A 26630-nucleotide genomic window follows, 5' to 3' on the forward strand; every position below is an offset into this window, starting at 1 on the left:
TTCTGGAGGTGACATGGGTAAGGACATGAAGCAAAACAAGGGAGATCGTGAATGCTTTCTAAGAGAATTATGATTTAAAATAGGGTGGTCGGGACGCCTGGGTGGCTCAGTTGGTTAAGCAGCTGCCTTCGGCTCAGGCCATGATCCCAGCATCCTGGGATAGAGTCCCACATCGGGCTCCTTGCTCAGCAGGGAGCCTGCTTCTCCCTCTGCCTCTGCCTGCCGTTCTGTCTGCCTGTGCTCGCTCTCTTCCCTCTCTCTCTCTCTGATAAATAAATAAAATCTTTAAAAAAAAATAAATAAAATAAAATAAAATAGGGTGGTCAAGTGTGACCGAAAAAAATGACATTTTGCGCAAAGATGTGGAGAGAGCATGGATTTGCCATGTCCCAGGTGGGATATAGTTCAACTTGTCAAGAAGACCAAATGCATCTCTTTTGGAGCAACGCCTGCCTCTTTTTAGAGTGACCCTTGAGAGGGACCACGCCTGCCATGTTTAGGTGGTAGCCTACAAGGAGACCAGCACCCCTAAAGGAGAGCGACGGAAGAAAGGGTGGTAGCAAGAGGGTCTGAGTATAATTGGGGAAAGAAGAGTGAATTGGATATTTAACCTTGATAGCCTTTGTAAGCAAAGTGTCCTCTTCCTTTTGGAAGTTCTTTATCAACAAAGAATGATGACTTGTGACAAGATGCACAAAAGCAGAGTTTCGAAGTCCAGCAGACAGATTCACATTTGCATAATTTGGGACATGTTATTCATATTTAACCTCTCTGAGTCTCAGCTTTTCAGCTGTAAAGTGGGGACAAAAGCTTTTATAGTTACTGGGAGGTTTATAAATAATGTAGGTAAAGTGCCAAGTGCAGTGTCCGGCATCCAGTTGGAATTCAGTAAATATCAGTGAGCCCTGAGCTGACCCGGAACTGTTCCTTTGGCTCATCTACAAGAGTGGTAGGAGAGACTGACTTTGGGCCTCCAGTGGCTGCCTCAGTGTCCACATTATTTAACTCAGGGCAATAATCTGGATGATTTCGCATGTCTGTCATTGACTTAAGTGTAAATCAGATTGACTTAAGTGTAAATGAGATTCAAGATATATCCTAGAAGCTTTTTTATAGTTTGTGCCATTTTCACTCATAAATGTTGCTCTATTCTTGTATGAAAGCCAAGTGGTAACTTTAAAATTGGTGGTTTTTTCATGAAGTATAGAACCAGCAATTACTGAACTGGCTCAATTACTTAGAGCTGACAATTACAAGTTAAAGCAACCTGATTGCAGGAATCTGGGTTGAGGAGTTCAGTGTGTGAACAGCCCTATTGTTTCATTAACCCTCATCCCAATGAAGGGCATGTAGCAACAGTATGATGTTCTTCCCATGTTCCAGGTTCAAGCCCCCTTACTTTCTGCTCAGAACTTTGAGTTGGCCTTTTGTTTCTTCTGCTTTGCCATTTTGTGCTTCCCCAATTCCTCCTTAGCACAGCAGCTGCGGGGAGGGGGGTTACTCTTGAACAATATCTAGATCCTATCCATTCTTGGCTTCAAAATCCCCATTAGTGCCTCACTGAAACAGAATCACACCAAGTAATCACACCAAGAGGGCATCTTTCTCCAATTTAATCCTATTTCAGCTCCTTAGTTCCATCTATGCTAACATACTTTTTTAAATGCCCTGACCAGCTCCTTAGAGGAATCTGTTCTCGTAATGGAGTAGGAAATATGTAAGATGAGCCTGAGACATCTTATAGAGTCAGAAAGTAAGGAAGTGCTCAAAAAAGGGGTGGGGGGGGCAATACAGAGAGACAGAACACAGAGACCAACTGAAGGAGCTCACAGTGGCCAGGGCTGGACTATTCAGAGGGACAAAATAAATAATGTAGTTCTGGATTATAACTCAGTGTGTAAAACAAACATCTGTGGGTCCATAAATGATTGAATAAGTAAGTAGATGGGACAGAAGAGACACATCTGTCATGCGGATGAATTCCCAGTAATTTTAGTAGATATTGTAACCTCAGACAGGTGGAACATAACTCTCTACTCCCTAAGTGTGGACTGCACCTAGTGACTTCCTTCCAAAGAGGACAGTGTGGAAAGGCAGGGAGGAGTGGTGTTACAGTGGGGGAATCTGACAAGCACTATCTGAGCCAAGTGATCAAGGTCAATTTCAATAGTGGTAAGTCATGTTGATAGTATGTACCCTTGATATGATGTGATGAGAATGGCACTTTCCCTCTGTGGGAAACACGTAACCTCAGTCTAATCATAAGGAAAGCATCAGATAAATCCCACCTGAGGGACATTTTACAAAATAACCTGAACAATGCTTCTCAAAACTGTCAAGGTCGTCAAAAAGAAAGGAATGTCTGCAACACTATCATAGCCAAGAGAAGCCTAAGGAGATAAAACCACTAAATATAATGTGGCATCCTTGATGGTATCCTGGAACAGAAAAATTAGACATTAGGTACGAACTAAGGATATCTGAATATAGCATAGACTTTAAGTAATAATAATGTATCAGTTTTAATCCATTACTTCTAACAAACTTAGCATACTCATATAAGATGTTAATATTAGTGGAATAAAAATAGGAAATAATCAGGTGTGGCATATGGGACCTCACAGTACCATCCTCACAAATTTCCTATAAATCTAAAACTACACTATAAATAACTAAAACGTTGTTCTAAGAAAATATGTGCCAAACGTTCACATTAGTGAAATGCTTTTCCTTCATCATGGCCTGTTGAAATTCAACCTTTCAACTTGCAATTTAAGAAAGTTTTTGAATTCTTCAAAAACAAATGGGTCTCCCCTTCGGCCTATGTCCGTAGAACTTGGTACTTGCCTTTAGTGTTAATTTTAAGGTAATGCACTTCTTTCTTCATTCATTCAGGCAACAGTTATAGTGTACCTACAGCAGTTGTTGACGATAAGGCTCACCTTAACCCTGACCAAGCTTTCAGTTTGCCTGTGGTTGCAGATCTGTGGATACACGTGTATGAGAAAATGCGTAGAAAGGCAAGAAAACAAGTGAGGAGATGTTCTCAGTGGAACTAATCTTTGCATCGAGTTCAAAGAAGTGGTAGTGAGTGCAGTTGGGTGGTGGGTGGTGGGTGGTGGGTGGAAAGTTGGAGGGAGTATTCTAGGAGAAACCATATTTGCAGAATTACTGAGGCAGAAAGGGGGTGATTTCCCAAGAAAAGACACCATCATGGCCAGATATTATCATCGGTAGCACATATGGACTCTACCATGTATTAGGCTCAATGTTAACCCCTATGCATGTGTTATGTTGGTTTATACTCATGCAACCCTGTGAGGCAGGTGTTCATATTGTTCCCATTTCACGGATGAGGAAAGCAAAGCACTCTGTAAGTAGCAGAGCTGAGATTTAGACTAAAAGTGACTGGCTTAAAAGCCCACACTCTCCCCTAGCATTGAGGTCAGCCTGGGCACTGAATGACAGTCTCAACAAGATAGTTCTTTGTTGTGAGACCTTCCCTGTGTCCTGTGGGAGGGTGGGAAGCATCCATGTCCTTTTCCTGCTAGAGGCCAGTAGCCCCCACCCTCCACCAGTAATGGCAATTAAAGCAGACTTTTCCAATATCACTGGTAGGGAGGGTGACTAGCTAAATCAACCCATTCCTACACCTGCCTTGAGAATCCTATTCTTAGGATAGGCTGAAGCTGGGCCTTAAGTCTTTCCTGTTCCCTCTCTTCCTTCCCTCCTCTCTTTTTCTCCAGGGTTTCCTAAGGGCTCACCGTGGATGGGCTGAACACATATCCCTAACAATTTATAACACAGCAACTTGTATATAGTGGTCGCTTGACAAATGCTTACTGAATTTATGCCAACGGAATCCTACATGTTCAGAGTCCATTCTTGTCAAATAAAGTACATTCTTCTGGAACATAAAACTTGATATTGGAAAAGTTAATTCTTGGTTTCTGGTCACTTGGGGTATCTTTTGTGTCCCTGAAGAACTGTCCTATAGGCTGGCAAGCGCCACCTGAATGCTCACCAACCTTCAGGCAGACCCAGCTGTGCACCTGTTAAGAACCTAGTGGAGAGTGACATCCATTAGGTTGCCAATAAATGTTGAATGCATGGCTGACCTGTAACAATTAAGTGAAGCCATATGCCTAGCTCTGTAATTTGAGATGCCATTTAAAGCACATACCTATTTTCTCCAGCAGTTCCTTCTATCATTTTCAGATGAGATCTGGATTTGGGAAATGACCCCCCACCTAGGTTTTTTATTTGGCCCCCTGGAGAGTGGGCAGGCAGTGGGAGGGAGAGCTAATTTCTGGGCAGTCTTCCTGCCATCACGGGTTCTGTATCACTGGCATGTCAGTTGCTTGTCATTAGTGGGAGGGAGCTCAGAGGATTCTAAATGGAAAGATAACACAGGAGTGAGCTCTCAAAGTATAATGCGTTTAAATCAGGCAGACTCTTTATTTTGTGTCAGCTCCAGGCATGCATTCTGTCGCTGCTTCTCGGTACCTACAGCCTAGAATCATTGCTTCTTAAGGGCTGTCCATCGGAGCTTTTTGTTGCATTTGAAGGATAGTGCTGGGCTATGTCTTCTCCAGGACTGTGCGTACTGAGCATAGAGTTTTGCAGACATGAGTGAATAGATGTTATTGAGAGTAGATGGGAGAGAGTACCACCATCGATATGTTTCATGGAAACTTTTTCGGTATTTTCTCTTACTTTCCCCAGCCCCTCCACACATTCCCCCACAAGTCTTCATGGCCAGTGAATTATTTCTCATCAGTGTCCCTGTTCTTTCTATCTTGCCAGAAGGAGGGACATGTGAAGTGATCGCTGCGCACAGATGTTGTAATAAGAATCGCATTGAGGAGCGGTCACAAACAGTCAAGTGTTCCTGTCTACCTGGAAAAGTGGCTGGCACGACAAGAAACAGGCCTTCCTGTGTCGATGGTAAGTAGCTGGTTTTACATCTCCCTTTAGGTGTTTTTCTAGGTGTTCACTGTCTGTTATATATATATATTTTTCACTTACGTATGGTTCAGGTTAATGAACAAGGAGCAGCCAAAACTCTGGAAGGTTGTACAAAGGACGGTACTCTGTATAGTTAGAATTTTTGTATCTCTGGCTTGGTGGCTTTCTCATAGCTTATTTTAATGTTTTGTAGAGAAGATTAAGGTAAAATAATTTGTCAAGTCAAGAAGTTGGAGGGTCCAGCTCATTTGGGAAGTGATTTTGGATTGAAGTTTTATATAATGATGATGGTGATGACGGTACTAAAGATAACAACAGCTAACATTTATTCTGTGCGTATTTAACGAGCATTTACTCTATGCCAGACACTGCTCTGTGTGCCTTACATGCATTCATAAGCAGATAGAGGTGCCCTGAATGTTCACCATCTGCCAAGTACTGTCCTAAACACTTCTCATGCATTATTTTATTTACTCCTCCCAATAATCCTAGAACAGTTACATTGCTGTGTAACAAATGACTCCCAATGACATAGCAGCTTGAAGCAGCAAACATTCTCTCACAGGTCTGGTGGGTCAGGAATTCCACTTAGCTGATTTTGTCTGGCTCTGGGTCTCTCCTGCAGTTGTAGTCAAGATCAGAAGGTTTGACTAGTGCTGGAGGATGGTTTCAAGATGGTTCATGCTCACATGGCTGTTGGCAGGTGGACTCAGTTCCTTGCTGTGTGGACCTCTCCATAGGAGCATAGTGTCCTCACAGTGTGGCAGCTTGGTTTCACCAAGAAGAGAATAATAGAGAAGCCATAGTGGCCTTCTTTTTTGTAATCCAGCCTTGGAAGTTAACCCTTGACTGTTTCCACAATATCCTCTTGGTTATTTAAGTCATCCCCATTCAGTGTGGGAGTGAGCTCTAAGGGCTTGAAGGCCAGAAGACAAGGATCGCTGTGGCAGATACACCCCCTCTCCCCTCATTTTAAACATGAAGAAACTGAGGCTTAGAAGGGTTATGTAATGTTCCAGTGGTCTCATGGCTGAGAAGTTGTAGACCGACTGACTCTTAAGCCAAGAGTAACTGACCGTAACACCAAGTCTTGACCACCATCTTTAGAACAGCTTATATGTGCTAATAGTGAGTTCAAGGTTCAAAAGACCACAAGTATCTCTCCCCATTGTTATCTTTCACAATTTTAGAGCCAAGTATGAGATGATGTTCAAATTCTTCAGTAAGAAAAATCAAGACTCTGGTTTCTAGTAAGAAAATCAGGACTCAAATGAATCACTTGGTCAGGGTCACACAGTAGTAAATAGAACCTGAATCTCTTGGCTTAGGACCCATTTTTCCACCTCTAGAAACAGATGGAGCAGGACACTTTCTAGATAGGCTTGTGTTGTATATTTTCATTATGAAATACGGTAGTTAGAAAGAGAAACATACTCAAGCTAGACCAAGTAAATTTATTTTTTTTTTTTAAGAAAACAGAAGAATCCTGGGGAGTCCAGTTACCAAAAATCTCATGAATTCTTAAATTCTTCTAACATCAACTATCTCATTTTCTTTGTTCATGGGACATATTATTTCTGATCTCTGTTCCCTTCATTCTCCTCTGTGTAGACTGGTTCCTGCTTCCAAGATTTTAGCTTTTGAATCCCTATAACTTAGGGGCCGGTATGAAGTTTTTTTTCTCCATGATGCCAATTCTGATCTTACATAGCATCACAATACAACTCAAATATATTTGCCTTGCTTCCTGTGTTTTAAATGTGTTCTCCTAAAGGACCAAATGTAACTGGCCCGGCTTGTGTCACACATTAGCCTTTGACCGATCAACCCTAGCCAGTGAGCTGTACATGGGGCATGTTCAGCTGTCCATTGTGTACCATGGTAAGACCAAGCCTTTTTTTTTTTTTTTTCCCTAAAGGATGTGAAAAAGCCAAATTTGGGAATATACTATGATCAGTAAATTCTCCATTAATGGATTTCCAGAGGTCATTTGGCACTCTCTGGAGATATTTTTGGATAATGGAGACAAGAGATGGAGACATCTCTTGCAATTAGGGGGATATTACTCACACCTGGTGAGTAAAAGCCATCAATGCTGCTAAACATCCTATAATACACAGGACAGCACCCACAACAAAGTATTACCCAGCCCCAAAGGTCAATGGAGCTGAGGTTGAAAACTTGCGCTTACGATTGTTTCTTTGTTCCAAATCACAGTCAGCATGGTAAGGCACCTCCAAAGCGGGAAAGGCAAGCAGTTAGACTAGAAATGCCACTTTGCTCCACTTGCAGGAGGAAACTCGACCCTTGAAGCCCACAAACATTATAAAACCATGATAGTGTCTCAAGTTGTCTACCAAAGAAAGCCTCGAGTCTGTTGATTATGAACCCCCATTTTGTCTCCAGTTCATTTTTATCTCTAATGATCTAGAAATAGAATTGCCTTCAGGATTTGGATGTAAGACACAAAGAGCAATACATTGTTTATTCTGGCAGAGGGGAAAATGGCATCTGGCCCTAAGTTTCTATGAGAAGTTAAGCCACATAATGGGAATATTCTACCTCTCAAAGCAAGCTTCTTTGACTTTGGGAACTCTGAATCCTTTAGAGTGGTAGGTTCTGGCAGGCAGACTATTGGTTCCCATCTTCCAAGCAAAAGTCAATAAATTATAGAGTATTGTATAGTGTCACCTGATGGTTTTTAGTTTCTATAGCATTCCACTGTTCTAAAAACTTGAATCCATTGGCATACATGAGAAAAGTCTCTGTGCTGCTTTGATCAAATTTGTTTTTATGGCCCAAATCTCTACATGCAAGTGAAAAATGAGGTGTAGATATAAATGAATAATTCCAGTGTAGTTATTAAGATCATGAACTGTGCAATTAGACAGACAGGAGCAGAACTCAGCTATACCAGTTACTAATAGAATTACCTTGGGCAAGTCACATATGCTTTTTAATTTGTTCCTTGGCTAGGACATGGAGATGGTAATTATTTCAACTTATGAGGATTAAAGAAGTCTTGTTCATGTGTACAGTGTTTTGCATAATGTCTTGTTCCCATTAAATACTCGCTGAATGATGGTGGCTCTTTCCTATCTTACTAGTAACTTATGGGTAATGCTTAGAAAGGCACATTGTTTTACAAAATTTTGTTGCATTTTAATTGAACATAGTGACATTTTAGCCACCATCTTCTCCTAGAACTGCTTCTAACTAATTATCCTGGAGATGATTAATGCTAGTGAGTCATCCTCAGAAATGCATGTTTCTTATAGGAGTTTTGAAAACTGCAGAAATAATCCACACATTAGAGGCAGACATGGTATTATTGCTCAGAGATTATCATTACTTTGTAAGAAAACATGTGCATGTCCATTTTGGCTTAACCCATCATTAAAAAGAAACTCACATGGCACGGATTTAATTGTTTTATCAACAGCTTGTTTCATTTAACATATAGCAAACATTCCCCAGTTTAAAACCTATTCTTCAAAAACATTATTGTTAATAGCTACATAGGGTTTTAGGGGTGGATACTCTTCCATTTATCTACCTATCTCCTCCACTTGGATACACTATAGTGTTTCGTGCATTTCCCTTTTTAAGCCTATAAATGTATAGAAACCAGCTTCTCTCCACGACAGCAGCTGACAATCCACACACCATAGTTGTCCTGAATGTATCCTGTTGTACATAGTGCATTTCCCATGTAAGTGTTCCAATTGCTGTTATTTACTTGCCTCTGAAATTACAAGTCACTTGTCATCTACAGTGTTTTCAAAACCAGAGAAACAGCTATGATTTTAAAATAAGCATATATTCTATTATTTTAAGATTCAAAATCAGAGACCAGGTAATTTAAAATGGGGTATAAATTTTGCAGTGTAATCTTAGCAATGGATTCAAAAATAGAAAACAGGATATTGGGAGAAATTTTTAGAGTGGGCTTTGAGTTTAAAAATGATCTTCTATTGCCTAGTAAGTGAAAATACCAAAGAAAAACACTCAGCAGCTTAAATGTTGTGATGGATAGTTATAAATATTTTGAAAGGTGTTATACCCTTGCACGTGTGCCTAGCACTATTCTGACTGGATATTAGGTCATGACACTGATTTACACTTTCTCATGTTATGTTAATTATTCTCTAATGCAAAAGGAGGGCACCTTCCTTATCTTTGATAACAGTGATCAAAATGATGGCCAGAAGTTTCTTGAAGGTCTATCCTGTACTCCTCTTTGAGGTCCTTCATGTCTGTACATTCCTTTATTTCTAACCCCAGCTCATAAAGGGGTCTCCTATTATTCCATCTTGCCAGTCAGAAAATTGAGGCATAGGAATTTTGTCACTGGCTCAAAATCACACAGCCAATCGTGGCAGAGCCAGAAATCCAGTCTGGGCTATCTCACTCCAGGGTCCTATATAAAGCATGAGCAGATGAGGTTGTGACATAAACACACATTCTATTCCAAAGCCTTTCATGTAAGAGACCAAAATCCCTGGGTGAGAAGGGGGAGAAAGTTCAGCAGTGTGCACACTTTCAGAAACATCTGGTCCTTCAGGCCATGCCTGCCCCTTCCCTTTCTGTATCAGAGAGGACTGATTAATTGCTCTTTCTGAGGTCATGGCCTTTGAATAGTTAGAAGAATTTTTTTTCATATGATAGCATTTTTAATTATTTATGTTTTTTTTTAAATTTTATTATGTTATGGTCGTCACCATACAGTACATCATTAGTTTTTGATGTAGTGTTCCATTATTTGCTGTAAAAACATTTTTATAGATAATGGTTTGTGTTATATAGAATGACTGAAATATAACTGTTTAAGGAATGGAGGGATAAAATGACTGTTTTATGGAGAAATTCTCATGCAGTTTTCTCTATTTAGGTTCTTATTCTCATGCAATTTATGTCTATTTGTGACTCAGACAAATATGTGAGAAACATCTTTATAAGTACTGGTTTGTAGAGAAGGTCTTTTAATCTTCTGTGGATTTGAGCATCACTCTAATTAGGAAAAGTTTACATGACAAGTGCATAGACCTTTCCTTTCATTCAGTGTGAATTCTGATCATTTCTCTAACTGCTACAAACATGGTGTTCTTGTTTTCTTATACTGGATACCAGCCAGAAGTGACTACCTTATATCACAGAAATTTTTACCTTTCGCAACGATGGAAATCCTACCTTTTTTCATCACTAGGATTAATGTACAGTTAATATAATAGAAAAAGTCCTCATACTCCTGCCTATTTCTGTAAAGATAAAACCCCACTGTATAAGATGTTTTGATCTCGACTCATCATACATAGGCTATAAGATAAGAGCAAGCAAGATATCCAGAGACTCAGACCCAGAGAAACAGATAGACTTACAGGGAAGGAGACAGACAGTGAGACAGGACATACAAAGAGGAACAAGGAAGGGAAGGTTCAGAGAAAAAGAGTGATCAAAGAGAGAAGAGACAATGAATGCTTAAGCGGTATGTTAAACATCTACCTATAAAATGGCTTTGTTCATTTTTTCCCAAAACAATTATTTGTATTCACTCTTACAGTTTATAACTAATTTTAACAAATAAGATTTATTTGGTAGATTGAGACTTTGAATTTTTTTTTCCAAGTTGCATTATATGAGATTCCAGAACCCTAATATCTATAAAAATTACTTCTGGAGATTGCTCCTTTGGAAAATACATGATAAAATTTTCTTGCCCATATACTATCATATTCCCTAGAGACCACCATGGTGAAAAAGAAGTCTGAGAACTAAAGCAAATTCAAAATCTTGCAGTAATATTCTACAGAGTGGTATGAAATATATATATATATATATGAAATACTGCATGTAATAGCCCCTTCTTAGCTATCCAAAATATGACACCATATTAAAGGCTCTGAGAAGTTCTGCAGACAAGAACTCGGACCCACTATGTCCCAGACTTCTTTGGCTAGAGAACCTTTTTCTCTGCAACAATTAACTGTGCCCTATAGACCCAACGTTCCATGAAATGGACTTCAGGCCAGGTTGGTACAGACTATATGGACTATGTCTTTGTTTTTGTTTCCAGAAATGCATTTGAGGTCTTTTGAGACTGACTGATAATTCCTCTGCCAATAGCTCAGTGTCCTTTCTTAACACTAGCTAACCAAACATTGCACAACAGGTCTTGGTAGTAATGTGATTTATAATATCTTCATGACATGTCAGGCTCAACTGCAGTTTGGAAATCATCTAGGGACCTTCCAGAGCAACTGTATGAAAAAGCTTAAGCCTTTATTTTTATTCACAAATATTAGACGTTTTAGAGGACAGGGAAGATGACCTATTTTGGTTCCACCATTTGTTACTTGTCATCCACACACAGTGAAATACCAAGATAATGAATTGCCTTGGTGGGTCAGGGACGCACCACACAGCAGCAGTCTGGGGTCCCTTCATTACCATCTCTGTTCAATGGCTGCCTGTTCTTTCAAGACAGACTCTAGTTTGTTTAATAGACGGGATGGTGAGCTCAGTTGACTTCATCAGGAGGCATTTCTGAAGGGGGTTTCTACAGTTATTGAAGAAGGTCTACTAGAGCATCATTAGTAAAATAGTGGCACATTCAGGCATAATTTCTGAAATACATACACATTCTCTTTTGCTCTCTTCCTTGGCACCTAATCCTGCCCAGGTATGTGAGGGATCCAAGTCTGCCTTAGCAGGAGGAATGAGAGGAAAGATGTAGAAGTGACAAAGCATTTTGTACCATCTCATAAAAGGTCTGTCTCTATGTTTTGTTCCTTTGCATAATAAAGAGAGCAGGAATTCAGTCTTCAGATATTCCCATACTTCTGAAACTAAGAGTGGATGTAATTTTTTTTTTTTTAAGTTTAAAGCGGTACTTGCCAACCGACAGCCCAGTGGCAGAAAGTACCTTCAGACCTGTTCCTTAGGTTGGCAGAGTAGTGAAAAAAATGGACTGTGTGCCTTTCGATGGGAGACTCCAGTATGTACAGGCCCCGCCCCTTTCTATGACACACCTGATTCTGGCCCATTCATATGACCTGCCTGATCCCTAAAGATCTGGAAATTCCTGCTTCCTGGCTCAGAGTTATTTCCCTACTATTCTCAAGTTAAATAAAAAGATTAATTTTCTGGAAAAATTACTCTTTGGTATATAAACCTGAAATAAATTGAAATATACATACACAAAAACAGCAAGAAAGGAAAAATTGGAGTATTTCTTCTCTTCCCCTTGCCCACTGAATCTCTCACATCTTCATTGTTGAAGCAACCACTGCCACCAGATTTCTGTGCATCCTTATAGAAAATATCCATGCACACACATGATACACACATAGACAACCTGATAAATCAAAATGGTGTTATATAACTTAAAAAATGGTCTGAACCTGTTTTTTGTTTTGTTTTGTTTTGTTTTTGCCTAAGAAAATGGCTGGTAAACATGGAAAAAAAAATGGTCCATCATCACTCAATTGAAGAAATGTAAATTGAACACTGAAATGTAATGTTTCATCAATCAAATAGGCAGAGATAAAAAGTTTGGTAATACCCAGTATTAAAGAGGCAGGAGAGAAAAATTACATATAAATCATACTCAGTGATAAATGGCTTACAAACTCAATTACTTAGCCACTTTTCTTTATTTGGTTCACCAAAGAGGAAGAAGATAAATAGGAAATTTTATAATGGGACTGGATATTTGTGGAACATAATACAAACTACATTCATTATAACTGTGCACAGTGACTTTACTTAGCAACAATTCTTGTATACAAAATGCCCTCCATTTCTTCAATAGGATCAGGTTCATATGTCTGGGTATCATCAAAGAAATCTTCTAAGGATCTTGATCTCACTTCTGTGGGAAAACTATATGTGAAAGTATATTTAGTGCATGTGTTTGAGCATAAGCATAGTAAGTACCATTTTAATGTCAATTAATGTAGCCACTTGGGAGGTACAAAATTCTCTACACAAACATTTGTAGTGGTGTGTATGTCACGTGTGTGTGTGTGTGTGTGTGTGTGTGTGTAATCATGGTACAACACACCCCAAATCCTTATCATTTTTCTAGTTGGAATGTACTTGGTTACACAAAATTCCAAATTCATAAAGAAAATTTCCCAAAAGTAGCTCCAAAGCCATTGGTTTCCATTATTTCCAAAAAGCTTAGGTGTTCTCAAATACCTGTTCTTGTCTGATATGAGAGTATCTTTAATCAATTCTTTTTTTTTTTTTTTTTGGAAAGGGGAAAAAATGTTGTTCTAAATCTAAGGAGTCAGCTCTTCATCCCTCTAGTTGGGCTTCAGCCTAGATAAGGCAAGATTTCAGGGTCCTATGTTATTAATGTGCTGTCCATATGAATAACGAGCAAGGCTTGTGAATTATTTCACACTTCTAGGAAAATCTATAGCCCTGTCCTTCTGCAACAGCACTGGAAGCTGCTGAGGACATCGGTACATTTCTTTATGGAAGGTTCTGATAACTTCATCTAAGGATATGGTAAAACTTATGTCCCCTGATGAAGCCTGTGTAGAAATTTATGCAGATGAATAATATTTTGAAAAATTAATGTATTCCTCAATCCACCCAAGCTACTGGGATTTTTGAGGGCTGACCCCAACCCAAACAACGGAATCAGCCACTAACCAGAGAATAGAGGCCCAAATATTTGGTATTTAAGTTCAAAAGTCATTCTAAGATTCAGATATATAATGGACGAGTTCACTTTCCAAAGTTTCCAAGGTAATATGATGAGTCAGGTCAGGGAGGGAGAAAGGAAGGAACACTTGGGTAGGAAAAATGTGGTCCACTGGAGAAAAGGCTGTCTGTCACTACCACCAGAAATGTGTGTCGCCATCTGTAGACTTACTGATCCAACCACCAGCCAAGAGAGTTCCACACATGATAGCTCAACACACTCTTTTCGCATCTTTTTGGCTGCCTTCCCAGGAAGACCATCCATAAACGGCAGCTAGCATATTGCAGCCTGATTGTCCAACAGGAGTCATAATCACCAGTATCCTAAGGCCTCCTTAGGCTTCTGTGGTGCAGAGGTGACCTCCAGGATGCTTATGAATTCCAGGAATTGAGAGGAGAGATCTGGGCTCCCTAATGGGTGCAGTGGACATAGAAACGAAATTTCATGCACCCACTAGGTAAGACTAGATTTGTAACTGAGCTGAGACATTGGTGGAACATGTTCAGCTTCCCTAACTTACCTATTTCATTTATAACCCTTGATATTGGGGTACCTGGGTGGCTCAGTGTGTTAGGCCTCTGCCTTTGGCTCAAGTCATGTTCTCAGGGTCCTGGGATCGAGCCCCACATTGGGCTGTCTTCTCAGCTGAGAGCCTGTTTCCTCCTCTTTCTCTGCCTGCCTCTCTGCCTATTTGTGATCTCCGATTGTCAAATAAATAAATGAAATCTTTATAAGCTTTGATATCATTTGGTACTTCATTTTTGTGTCATTTATTTATCTTACTTTTATTTCTTATGTCATCTCTACACTCAGAGTTGTGGGGCTCAAATTCATGATCCCGGGATTGAGAGTTGCATGGTCTACCAACTGACCCAGCCAAGTGCCCCTCATTACTGCATCATTTAAAGAATTCAGTGGAAAATTCAATGGACTCACATTCCATGCCATCTAATATTACTTAGGGTGGTGAAATGATCCCATGGTTAGCTAGCCACTCATTCAAAGGGAGGTCCCATTTCTTCAAATTTAGACTGGCCTACATGTGATAACTTAGAAGTTATCATTCAGCATCTCCTTTGGTGCCTATACACTAGTTTTGCTTCATGCTGGGCACCTGTTCTCATCAACACTCTTGAAGGAGCAATGTATATATTCTAACTGCTCCACAGACCTATTCCTCCCAGACCTATTCTCTTCCTCTTCTTAGACCTCCTTATACCTTAAAACACAACACTATTGAAGTTAGACCAACTAACCCTACAACAACCCCTAAAGTGTTCAAGTAAAAGTAAGAGTCACACATCTCTCAATAAAAAGCAGAAGCTAGAAATGATTAAGCTTAGGAGGAAGACCTGTCAAAAGCCAAAATAAGAAGAAAGCTAGGCCTCTTGCATGAAATAGTTAGTCAAGATGTGAATGCAAAAGAAAAGTTCTTGAAGGAAATTAAAGGTGCGACTCCAGCAAACACATGAATGGTAAGGAAGGGAAACGGCCATATTGCTGATACGGAGAAAGTGTGAGTGGTCTGGATAGAAGATCAAACCAGCCACAACACACCCTTAAGTCAAAGTCTAATCCAGACCAAGGCCCTAATTCATTTCTACAAAATTCATTTCCACAAAGGCTGAGAGGGGTGGGGAAGCAAGAAGAAAAATTAGAAGCTAGCAGAGGTTGGTTCATGAAGTTTAGTAAGAAAAGCCATTTCTATAATATAAAAATGCAAGGTTAAGCAAGCAGGGCTGATGTAGGAGCTATAGCAAGTTATTCAGAAGATCAGGCTAAGATAATTAATGATGGTAGCTACATTAAACTACAGATTTCCAATGTAGATCAAATAGCCTTCTCTTAAAAGAACATGCTATCTAGGACTACCATAGCTTGAGAGGAGAACTCAACACCTGCTTTTAATACTTCAGAGGAGAGGCTGATCGATGGTCTTGTTAGAGGCTGATGCAGTGGATGACTTTAAGTTGAAGCCAGTACTCATTTATCATTGCAAAAATCCTAGGGCCCTTAACAATTATGCTCAGTCTCCCTACTATCCAGTAATTCCATAACGGGGTATTTACCCAATACAAATACAAAAACAGTGATTCAAAAACATACATGCACCCCATGTTTGTTGCAGCATTATTTACACGAACCAAATAATGGAAGCAGCGCAAGTGTCTACTGATAGATGAGTGGATAGAGATGATGAGTATATTTCTATAATGGAATATTATCTCACTATTAAAAAGAATAAAATCTTGCGATTTGCAATGATATGAATGGAGCTAGAGAGTTTAATGCTAAGTGAAATAAGAGGAAGACAGGTACCATCTGATTTCACGCATATGTGAAATTTAAGCAACAAGACAAAGAGGGGAACAAAAGAGAGAGGAAAAAAAACAAGAAATGGACTGAACTACAGAGAACAAACTGATGGTTACTAAAAGGGAGGTGAGTGGGTGGGGGGGAACAGGTGAAGGAGATTAAGAGTACACTTATCATAATGAGCACTCAGTAATGTATAGAACTGTCGAGTCAGTATATTGTACACCTGAAATGAATATAGCACTGTATGTTAACTGTACTGGAATTAAAATATAAAAAAAAAAAACTTTAAAAATTAGGCTAAATCCACTTTCCTTTTGCTCTAGAAGTCGAACAACAATGCCCAATGTCAGCACATCTATTTACCACATAGTTATTGAATATTTGAAGCCCACTGTTGAGACCTACTGCTATAATAAAAGATTCTCTTGAAAACGCTGCTCACTGTAATGCACCTGATCATCTGAGCTCTGATGGCAACCTAGAGTGAGATTAATGTTGGTTTTGTGCCTGCTAACACAAACATCCATTCTGCAGCCCATGGGTCAAGGAGTAATTTTGACTTTCCAGTCTTATTTAAGAAATATATGGCTATGGCTGCCATAGATAGTGATTCCTCTGATAGATCTGGGCAATGTAAATTGAGAACCTTCTGGAAATGATTTATCACTTTAAAATGCCATTAAGAACATTTGTGACTCAAGGGAGGAGGTCAAAATACCAACATTAACAGGAGTTTGGAAGAAGTTGATTCCAACCCTCATGGAAGACTTTGAAGGTTTCAAGTGAAGGAAGTAATTGCAAATGTGGTAGAAATACCTGGAAATCTAGAATTAGAAGTGGAGTCTGGAAGTGGGACTGAATTGCTCAAATTTCATGAGAACATTTGAACCAGATGAGGAGTTGCTTCCTCAGATGAGCAAACAAATTCAATAAATAAAATTTATTTATTTACTTACTTATTTATTTATTTCTTTAAAAATGAGCTTCTTAAGGTGGAATTACTTAATAGACTACAGTATATTATAACATATATATATGTTTATATATATGAGAGTTTAATGCTAAGTGAAATAAGAGGAAGACAGGTACCATCTGATTTATGTTATATTATAACATAACTTATTTCTTTAAAAATGAGCTTCTTAAGGTGGAATTACTTAATAGACTACAGTATATTATAACATAACTTGTGAAGATGCTGTGAAGACTGTTGACATGTCCCAAAGGATTTAGAATATTACATAAACTTAGAGGCAGGGTTTGAGAGAATTGACTCTAATTTTGAAAGAAGTTCTACTATGGGTAAAATGTCATTGAACAGCGTAGCATCACTTGTGAAAGGAAGAGTCAGTCAGTGCAGCAAATTTCTTGTCATCTTATTTCGAAAAATCACCACAACCACCCTAATCTTTAGCAACTACCACCCTGATCAGTCAGCACGCATCAACCTGGAGCCAAAACCCTCCACCAGCAACAAGATTACAGCTCACTGAAAACTCCAAAGATGCTTAGCATTTTTTAGCAATAAAGCATTTTTAAATTAAGGCATGTGCATTGTTTTTTAGATGTAATGCTATTGCATACTTAATAGACTGCAGTATAATATAAACATAACTTTTATATGCACTGGGAAACTAAAAAATTATTTGACCTGCCTTATTGCAATATTTGCTTTCTGAAATATGTCTATTACTTTATGTAACTCTTCCAATAGCAGCCTTATAAGATAGTTACTATTCTTATCCCCAATTTATTGAGGAGGAACCTGAGGCCTTAAAGAAATTTCTTCTAAGACATGGCAGCAGGAGACCTAGGACCCCAAATGAGGAGCTGCTAGAAATGATAGGTAGAAGATCACCTAAGCAGCAAAGTGAGCAAAGTTCAGAGTACCAGCTCACTTTTGTATTCCCTTCCTCAGAGAATGACACCACCATTCAGGCATGCTGTTTTTTATTTAAGCAGCCCCTCCAGCACATACAGCACTGTCCTCATATTCTATGTATATCAGATTCTTCAATCCCTCACCATTCCCTAATTTCATTACTGCCATAATCAGGACTCCTATATTGAACCCTAATTAATGTGCCCTTAGCACCCATACCCTGTATTACCCAATGCTGACTTTGTCACCCAGCTTAAACTACCAACTCCACCAGTCCTCCCTTAAACCATCATACTCAAAACCAATAGATACCCTCCTCCACATCCCTGAAGTCTCCTGTAAACGTTTACCAGAGCTTACCATACTGTCCTCTATGCTTTTGTTGACTTGTGATCTTCTGTGATAGAGAGACTCACCCATTCACTCAACAATTAGTTTCAGAACATTGACTGCATCGTAGAAATTATGCCAAACACTTGGTCACCTAATGATGAACAAAGCACTTGCCTATAATCCATCAGGGGTACACGCCTCGATCTAATCATACACAAACATGTTCCAAGCAGGAAGTGCAAGTTCAGAAGGAAAATAACTCAGTCTTTGGAGAGGGTGTTATCACAAAGAATCGAAGGAGGCCAGAAAGCCAAGACTTCTGTGAAAAAGTGACAGGAATTTGGAGATGCAAGGTATAACTTAAGCTAGCCGGGTGAAGAGCTTTCCAGGCAGAGAGCCAGCATGGGCAAAAGCCTTGGGTTTTGATCAAGAATTTTAGAGACAGTCACTGTGGCTGAAACCCAAAGAACAATAAGATCATATGTGAGAGGAGGCAGAAAAGATAGGAGGAGCTAAACAGTAGTTCTATAATTGAGCTGTGCATCTCCTGTTCTTAACATAGTTCTTCTTCATTTAATTTGCATATAGTTGACACACAGTGTTACATTAGTCTCATGTATACAATGTAATGTTTCAACATGTTTATATGTTATCCTAATATAATTCTTAAAACTGAGATGTGCTCATCAAATTCTTAGAGAAGGCAGTGATGGGGTATCTGTTGTGGGAAATTGGATGGTAAAGCCAACCTGGAATTTTGTGCATGAGGAGACAACATTGAGAGCCCTCTACTGAGATAAAAACTTCTTTCTGTAGTTTCTGATAGCAGATTGCAAAACCTGGATACTCCCACTTCAGACAATGGCAAAGCAAGGCAAATCAAATTGTCTTTTTGATATTGCCGCCTTCCTCACACACTGTTATCCACAGTGTTGCTGTCACCTGAATGTCTCACCCTCTCTCTGTTGCGAACCACTCACATTGCTGAAAGAATTCTCATAACCACACCCAAATCAAGCAAACAACAGCTTCTGATAGAAATGTTCAGTCACTGTCTTTCCATTCTATTGTCTGACATTAGATAACATTTAACCAGTAGATTCTTTATACCAGGGCATTAGAGCAAAGGGTTTATAACTGGGGATATATTTAAATATGGTGGCCAACTACAGGCTCGTGTCAGTTTATTTTCTTCCTGACTAATTTGTATCTTCTTCAACTCCATTTCCTTATGAACTGGTAATGCTTTATTTCATGTAGCCAAAAACAAACAAACAAACAAAAAAAACAGTTTCTAAAATACCTCTACCAAAGGATGCCTGACCACCCTGTTCCTGAAATCTGGGGTAGCGTGTAAATTTTAAATGGGTATGTAGGCATTAATGAGTCTACTTTGTGAAGAAGAAGGTTACAGAGAAATGGTCATTTCTCATGTTACCCAGTTCCACTCCCTTCAAACTATTCAAGCACATGCTTTTGAGAAACAGTGTTAATAAAGTCACATGTACACTATAAAAATTCTTTACTTAATGGCCCTTGTAGAAAAATTAGACTTATAACTACACAGAGTGAAAGTTGTTAAGCACGATGTATCAAAGAACATTAATATTTTCACATCACATTTCACAATATGAATGGGTACTCTTATTATTGTCCTGATTTTACTGATGAGGAAATCAAGGCTCAGAGCAAGAAAGGGCTTGCCAAGGGTCACACAACTTCCAGACAGTAGAGCCAGGATCTAATTGTGGACAGTCTGATAGCAGCATCCATGTGAGATTTTAAGATTGCATTCATTCCCAGACATACAGCAGGAACATTTCCATGGCAAGACTGAATCATACCAATTGGAGCCCAGGTACGTGTAGATTTCAACCCTGGCTTTGCCCCTGATGAATCAGCTCTCATTCAGCATGTTATTCTCCTGGATCTGCGGTTTCCTCATCTGTTAATCAGGGGTGAAAAGAAGTACAATGTCAAAGAGGTGATGAGAATATCAAATGAGATAATTCATAGAAATCACAAATCTGTAATACAATCTCCAGGCCTGTGAGAACTTAATTATATGAGCCTTAATAAACTCAGGATTATTTTAAGAACACAGTATTAAATTTGTAGTTTCATTAATGAGTTGTATCTGGATTTTGAGAAACCCTGAGTCAGACCTACAGTTTTGATTGAAATACCAATAGTTATATACCTCTTCCTCATTTGATTATCTCCAACCATAGAACAAGGCTCTTGAGCTTCTTAAAATGTGTACATAGAAACAAAAGCATGTCGGATAATGATATAGAAGCCTGTCTCCTGAGGAGCATGAAGAGAGGAGGCAAGCTGAAAGTGGTGCTTGTTTTCCATTCAGAAGGGAAGATATTAGGACATCCTCTTCCAATCCTAGTCCAAGTAGGAGAAAACATCATTCTCCAAGTGCCTGTTGGTACACATAAGCATGGGTGAGATAAAAGATCTCAGTAGACATGGTCAGTTTCAGAAAGGAGCAGAGGGTGTGCATTCTGTCAAAGACAAGGTTCATGAGGTGTAGACTGACTTAGCCTTCATTTTGGTCTTTTCTCAGTGTTCATAGGAGTGCTGCCTTTTCTCTTCTCGCTCTAGACACTCTGTCTAGGTGACTTCGTTCATTCACTTCCATGGCTTCAGAAACTTAGATAGTTGCTATCTAACCTAATCCATTCTTCCAAACTCCAGGCCCTTTGTTCAGAAAATTACTAAATGTCACCATTTGCATTTCTCAAAGACACACCATTCAGTACACTCAAAATGGAGCACACATTTCTATCAGCCTAGTAATGCAAGGATGACTTCCATATCAGCGAGTAGCACCTGCACAGCAGTGGACCTAAAGTTCATGTCCCCCCAAAGTTCACATGTTGAGATTATAAACCCCAAGGTGATGGTATTAGGAGGTAGGACTTCAGGGAGGTAATTAGTTCATGAGGTGGAGGCTTCACAGTGGGATTAGTGTCCTTAGAAAAGAGGTCCCAGAGAGACCCCCAACTTCTTCTACCATGTTAGGATACAAGTTGAACATCTACAACCTGGAAGAGGACCGTCCCCAGAACATGACCATGCTGGCATTCCAATCTTGGACTTCCAGCCTCTGGAACTGTGAGGAATAAATTTCTGGCTATAAGTTTACCCCATCTATGGTATTTTATTATAGCATCCTGTAAGAACCTAGACATGCATCTGTTCTTTATTCAAGCCAACCTCTCGGGAAACATGTTTACCTTTTCTCACTTCCTCATGGCCCATATCCATTCTACTGGACTTCATTGATTCTACTGCCTAAACATCTCTTCAATCTTTTCCCTTTTTTCCGTCCCCATTTCTAAGAACCAGACCCAAGCCATGGTCATCCTTTGCCTTGATTACTGAAAATTCTTCTTTCTTATTGCCTGAAGGCTCTATCACACCTGACCTTCAGTAACTACTGTAATTCCTCCTGGTAGATGCTACCAGTGCTTATTATTTGTCACCATCTGTAACATAATTCCCACTTTAAATTTCAGGTCAATATTATCTTCACTGCAATACAACAGATGGTGTGTGAAGGTCTCATTCAGGTTCTACTGCACTGCCAGCACAATGTCTGGAGTAAATACTCAAATAACATATGCCTTTTTGTACCCAGGCAGTGGGGTCAGACAGATTTGTGTTCCAGTCCCAGCTCTACTGTGATTCTAATCCTCGGTTTCCACATTCCTGAAAACAGACATTACACAGGACAACTTCGTGGTGTGATCACGAGGATGAATTGAGGAAAGGCATGCACAGCACTTAACACAGAGTTATTCTTGATAAATATTGGTTCTGAGAGTTGAGAAGATTCGTAGAGAGTAAAGATCCCCCCTCCCCCGTCTCTGGTAGATCATCTGTGGGACTTTCTACCATTAATATGGAGAAGAAATAAAGCCAACAGAGCGACTTTCAGAATTAGACTTGAGTGTGTGTAGTTTATACATAAAAGGACATTCTTTTTTTTTTCCCCAAAGATTTTTTTATTTCTTTACTTGAGAGAGAGAAAGAGAGAGAGAGCATGAGAAGGGGGAGGGCCAAAGGGAGAAGCAGACTCCCTGCCAAGCAGGGAGCCCAATGCAGGACTTGATTCCGGGACCCCAGGATCATGACCTGAGTTGAAGGTAGTCGTCCAACCAAATGAGCCACCCAGGTGCCCCAGAACAGGACATTCTTTTGGCCTCCGTGTTCTACAAATTCAACTCAAATATTACACTCCTTTAATTTTTCTGCATGGTGAAAGCAGAGAAAAGATGCTTCCTTGTACTTGGTGGGGGGCGATCAGAAGTCAGGCAGTTTTTAACTTCATAGAAGGGGTAATCACTATCAACAAAACTAAATTGACAGCTAACTCTTTTAAATATTTACTCAACCCAAAATAAATAAACTAGAGTTTGTATGTTGTGTTACTGTTGCGTTGCTGATGCTGTGTGCTGTGGTAACTTGGGATGTTTCACACTAAGTTAGCTTTTGCAGCAATTAAAGGACGATGTTCTGTGAAAGGTTGGCCTATCCCTGGCTTCTGTACTTCTGTGTAAATGTAGCCTCTTCTAGTTATGCACTTGTTACAAGCAACACTTGTTAAAACACAGTGTAAATATTCTTTGCTACTTATAAGAAATGGTATAGAAATAGATTCATTCATAAAAACTCATCAAAATGACTTTTTAAAGTATGTTAAAGAACTTAACATTACTTACTCCTTTCCTTGTATTTATATGCTGAGAATGTTTTATTCCATTTTAAGGCAAATAAAAAGACCTTAACCAGAAATATATTCCATCCCTGACTCTTCCTATGTCCCAATGGAGGCAAAACATATGTAAGTATGATGTTTACCCAGAACTTTTGATCAAAGGTAGAATTATTCTGGGTACTCGACGATTATTCAGACAGGTAACCTCCATAAAAGGCCTTGCAGCCTACTGGCTGACTGACACACACAATTTTGGTATAACTTTTGGATTTAACACCATTTGTCTTAAACCTGTCATTTTTTATTATTTCATCTCACAGAATCCATAGAATTCAGGAGAAAAGTGCTTAATACTACCCCCTGTGTAAACCAAAAATGATACGTAATATGGCCCAAGAAAATGCCCACATTGGAAGGCTCTTTCCACAAACATCGACTCATCCTCTTTGATATTAAGCATTAGAGATAGAGTAACTGATAGGACATGGACCCTGCTTTAAAGACTGAGATCCAGGGGAGGCGCAGTAAACCGATAATTTCAAAATTGTATGATTGGGGCTGTGATGGGGATTAGCCCAGAATACTCTGAGAATGGAGGTGATCGTCTTAACCCATGGTGGGGAGGGCTCTGGAGAGCTTCCCAGCAAAAGTTACATTCACCTTGAGACCTAAAAGCATCTAGGTAAGACGATGTGAAGCAAGTTTGAGGCAGAAAGAACTGCACAGCCAGAAGTCTGGATTCAAGAAGGGGTCTGATGAATCCAAGGATCTGACAGAAGTTCAGCATACCTGGGGAGGGAAGCACATAGGACAGATATAGAAAGAAGTGAGAGCAGGTGGTCACTCTGGTGAGCTCGTGCGGTACCCTAGTAGCCATGCTAAAGCGGAACTCAGTCCAAAACGGATGGAGTCAGGCACTAAAGGGTTTGGTGCCCACACATGACGTGGTTGACTTTATCTTAGAGTGTATCATTAGCTAGCAAAGCATTAAAGAAGTGGTTTCTTCTAGAACTGTTCTTCATTGTACCTGGGCCCTTATTTCTAACTGGCAGAAAAAAAAAAAAAAAAAAAAAAAAAAAAAAAAAAAAAAAACAAGAAAGGAATGCAGGAAAGGCTACAGGTCAGTTATCATCTTTGGCTTAAAGCTCACTCAGCAAAGGTGCATCACGGTTCTGCTGCCAAAAACTCAGAGAGGACGTGACACAAGAGGAAGTAACTTGCAGAGAAATGCTTGCATTTAATTAGACCTATGACTGGAAAGCCCTGCCTTGTGTGTATTCAGAAGGTCAAGGATGGGATTCGAGGTTCTTTAAGAAAACTTTTGGTAAGTCATCAGGAGCACTATGGCAAGGGGAGAAGTAATTCCACTAAAGGAGAAGTGAAAAGGACTGGGATTGTGTAACCATGAAAGGAAGAGACTTCCCCAGAAGACTAAAGAACACCATGCAATGTCACTTAGCTGGACCTTAGAATCACCTACAGCAGTTCTTAAAAATACCCATATCTTGACCACACCCCTAGGCATTTGTATTTACTTGTGCTGGGGGAGGGGTTGGGCATTTGTATTTTCTCAAAACTCCACAAGGGATACCAAATTGTAACCATCAGGAGTAGAGCATGGCCCAGAGCATGGGCTGGAGAACAAGGTAGTGTGAGTTGACATTCCATTTCTTTTTGGAAACAATTATTTTCGTGCTTTTAACTTTTCACTTATTAACTCTGTATAATGCATTAAAGGTGACTTACACAGATTTATCTAACATAGACAAAATGTCAACATGAAAGGAATATAGCTCTTACTCCTTTGCCCTCAGTTTCCTTATCTGTAAAATGGGGGCAAAAATAGTATCTCTCTGATAGGATCAGTGCAAGGATTAACTGGGTTAACCAGTAAGGTGATCTCCAAACGCCTGGCAGGTAAGTGTTCAATGAATATAAACTCTTGTCCTTAATCCAGATGTAGTTAATAGGAGAAGCAAGGACAGAGACACAGAAATCACAAGGCATGTTTCAAGGGCACCAATTAGTCTGGCTGGTGCCTCAGGGAGTAATAGAAAAAAACACTAAGTGAGGTAAGTTGGGGCCAAATTGCTTTCTTGAGTTCCAGGTTAATGTTCACATTTGAGCAAGTGTTCATTAATTGGTCATCTAATAACATGCTCCCCAAATGTGAGGCAAGCAGGTGTATTTTGTACAAAATAGAATAAATTAAAGAGTAGCTCCGAGTCCATTCCAAAACTTGGACTCTGTTGTGAGTTTAACACAAATGTGAGACCAACAGATGTCTCTGTGACCAGCTGAGATTCGATCAGCATAGAGCTTCAAAAATGAACCATGAATTACTGGGTATTAATAATCCCTGGTGCTCAGGGAGAGAGAGGCTTATCTTTGTGACACCGTGGCTTTCATTCATAGAGAAAGCCAACTCACTTCTGTTGTCCACATTCAGCCCCCTTTATTAGGAATCTCTAAATGGTGCTGAAAATGGTTTCTGTTCTTTTCATGGTTCATTTATAAATATTCTGAAAGAAGATGAAAGGTAACTTACAGGGATGCAGCCAACACAGCAGGGAAGGATAAAATGTAATGTACACATGAAGAAAGTCAGGATCCAGGGAAAGCAAGCGTAGGAGACTCGAGAGGGGGCCAAGGGAGAAGTGAACACATCGAGAGAAGGTCACAGGGACTATAAATATGCCAGCCGTGGGCTACAAATTGGCCTGAAGCCTTCTAAGCCTTGTAGGCAATGCAAAGAGGGAAATGAGAGTGGTTACAAGGTTGAGGAAGTTCCCGGCTTCATCCAGGCAGTTTACTTAGGAGAGGAACAACTATTTCTGGCACAACACCGGAGAGAAGCATTTCCAGGTTTAAAAAAGAGAATCCTATATAAAATAATAGTAATCTACAGCATCACCCCACACCCTAATAGAGTCCATGACATGTAGTGGCTGCTAATACATAGTTAGTGAGTGAATGGGGAAGAAGAAAGAAAGAATGGGAGGACCTGTACTATATATCCCCAAATTCACGGGATGCTTTGCCAACATTCCTTGGTGTAGGCTGATGGCCTCCCACAGTTCAATAAAAGTAGTTCTGGTGGTTGTGTAATGCACAATGACCCGGTTCAGGCATCAGTACTTGGCTAGTCTGACTGAAACCAGAAATAGACTTGAGTACCTAGGGAAGAGAACAGATTCACTATCCCACAGGCCAACTTTTCTCAAGACTGCTACTCTCCACCAGGCATCTCATAAGACTTGAGGGGCAGAAATCGAATGTTATATTCCTGTGTCACCCCAGGGCTTCATTCAGTGGCTTCACATGACAGACGTTTACTTCTCACTCACATGAAAACTGATTCACAGAAAGCTGAATGGCAGGTGGCTCTCTTCAGTGTGGTGATTCGGGAAACCTTGAGTCTTCTACTCTGTAACTCTATCATGCGTGGCTACCGGAAACATCTACATCAAGTGGCAGACAGTAGAGAAGGCCCACCTACTTCTTCTCCCCTTGACTCAGAAATGGTCACATCACTTCTACTCACATTGCAGTGGTGAGTAGCAATGGTCCCACATTGTTGTAAGGGAATTGGAAAATTGAGTTTCTAGCAAGACAAAACAGCCTCATCTTGGTCATCTCTTTCCTCCATGAAAGAATGTGAAGCTCTGGAGGGCAGCTAAGTG

The 26630-nt window shown here is 39.8% G+C and overlaps 1 protein-coding gene across 1 annotated transcript in view; it reads left to right on the forward strand.

Annotated features, from left to right (window-relative positions):
• TAFA1 (TAFA chemokine like family member 1) overlaps positions 1 to 26630 on the forward strand; it is a 507466-nt gene that overhangs the window by 386798 nt on the left and 94038 nt on the right. The window contains exon 2 of the mRNA XM_059387870.1: positions 4807 to 4947. Within this exon, the coding sequence (XP_059243853.1) occupies positions 4807 to 4947 (141 nt within the window). The remainder of the gene's footprint in view (positions 1 to 4806; positions 4948 to 26630) is intronic.

This window comes from Mustela nigripes, chromosome 2 (assembly GCF_022355385.1).
Source record: "Mustela nigripes isolate SB6536 chromosome 2, MUSNIG.SB6536, whole genome shotgun sequence".
Classification (NCBI taxonomy): Eukaryota; Metazoa; Chordata; class Mammalia; order Carnivora; family Mustelidae; genus Mustela; species Mustela nigripes.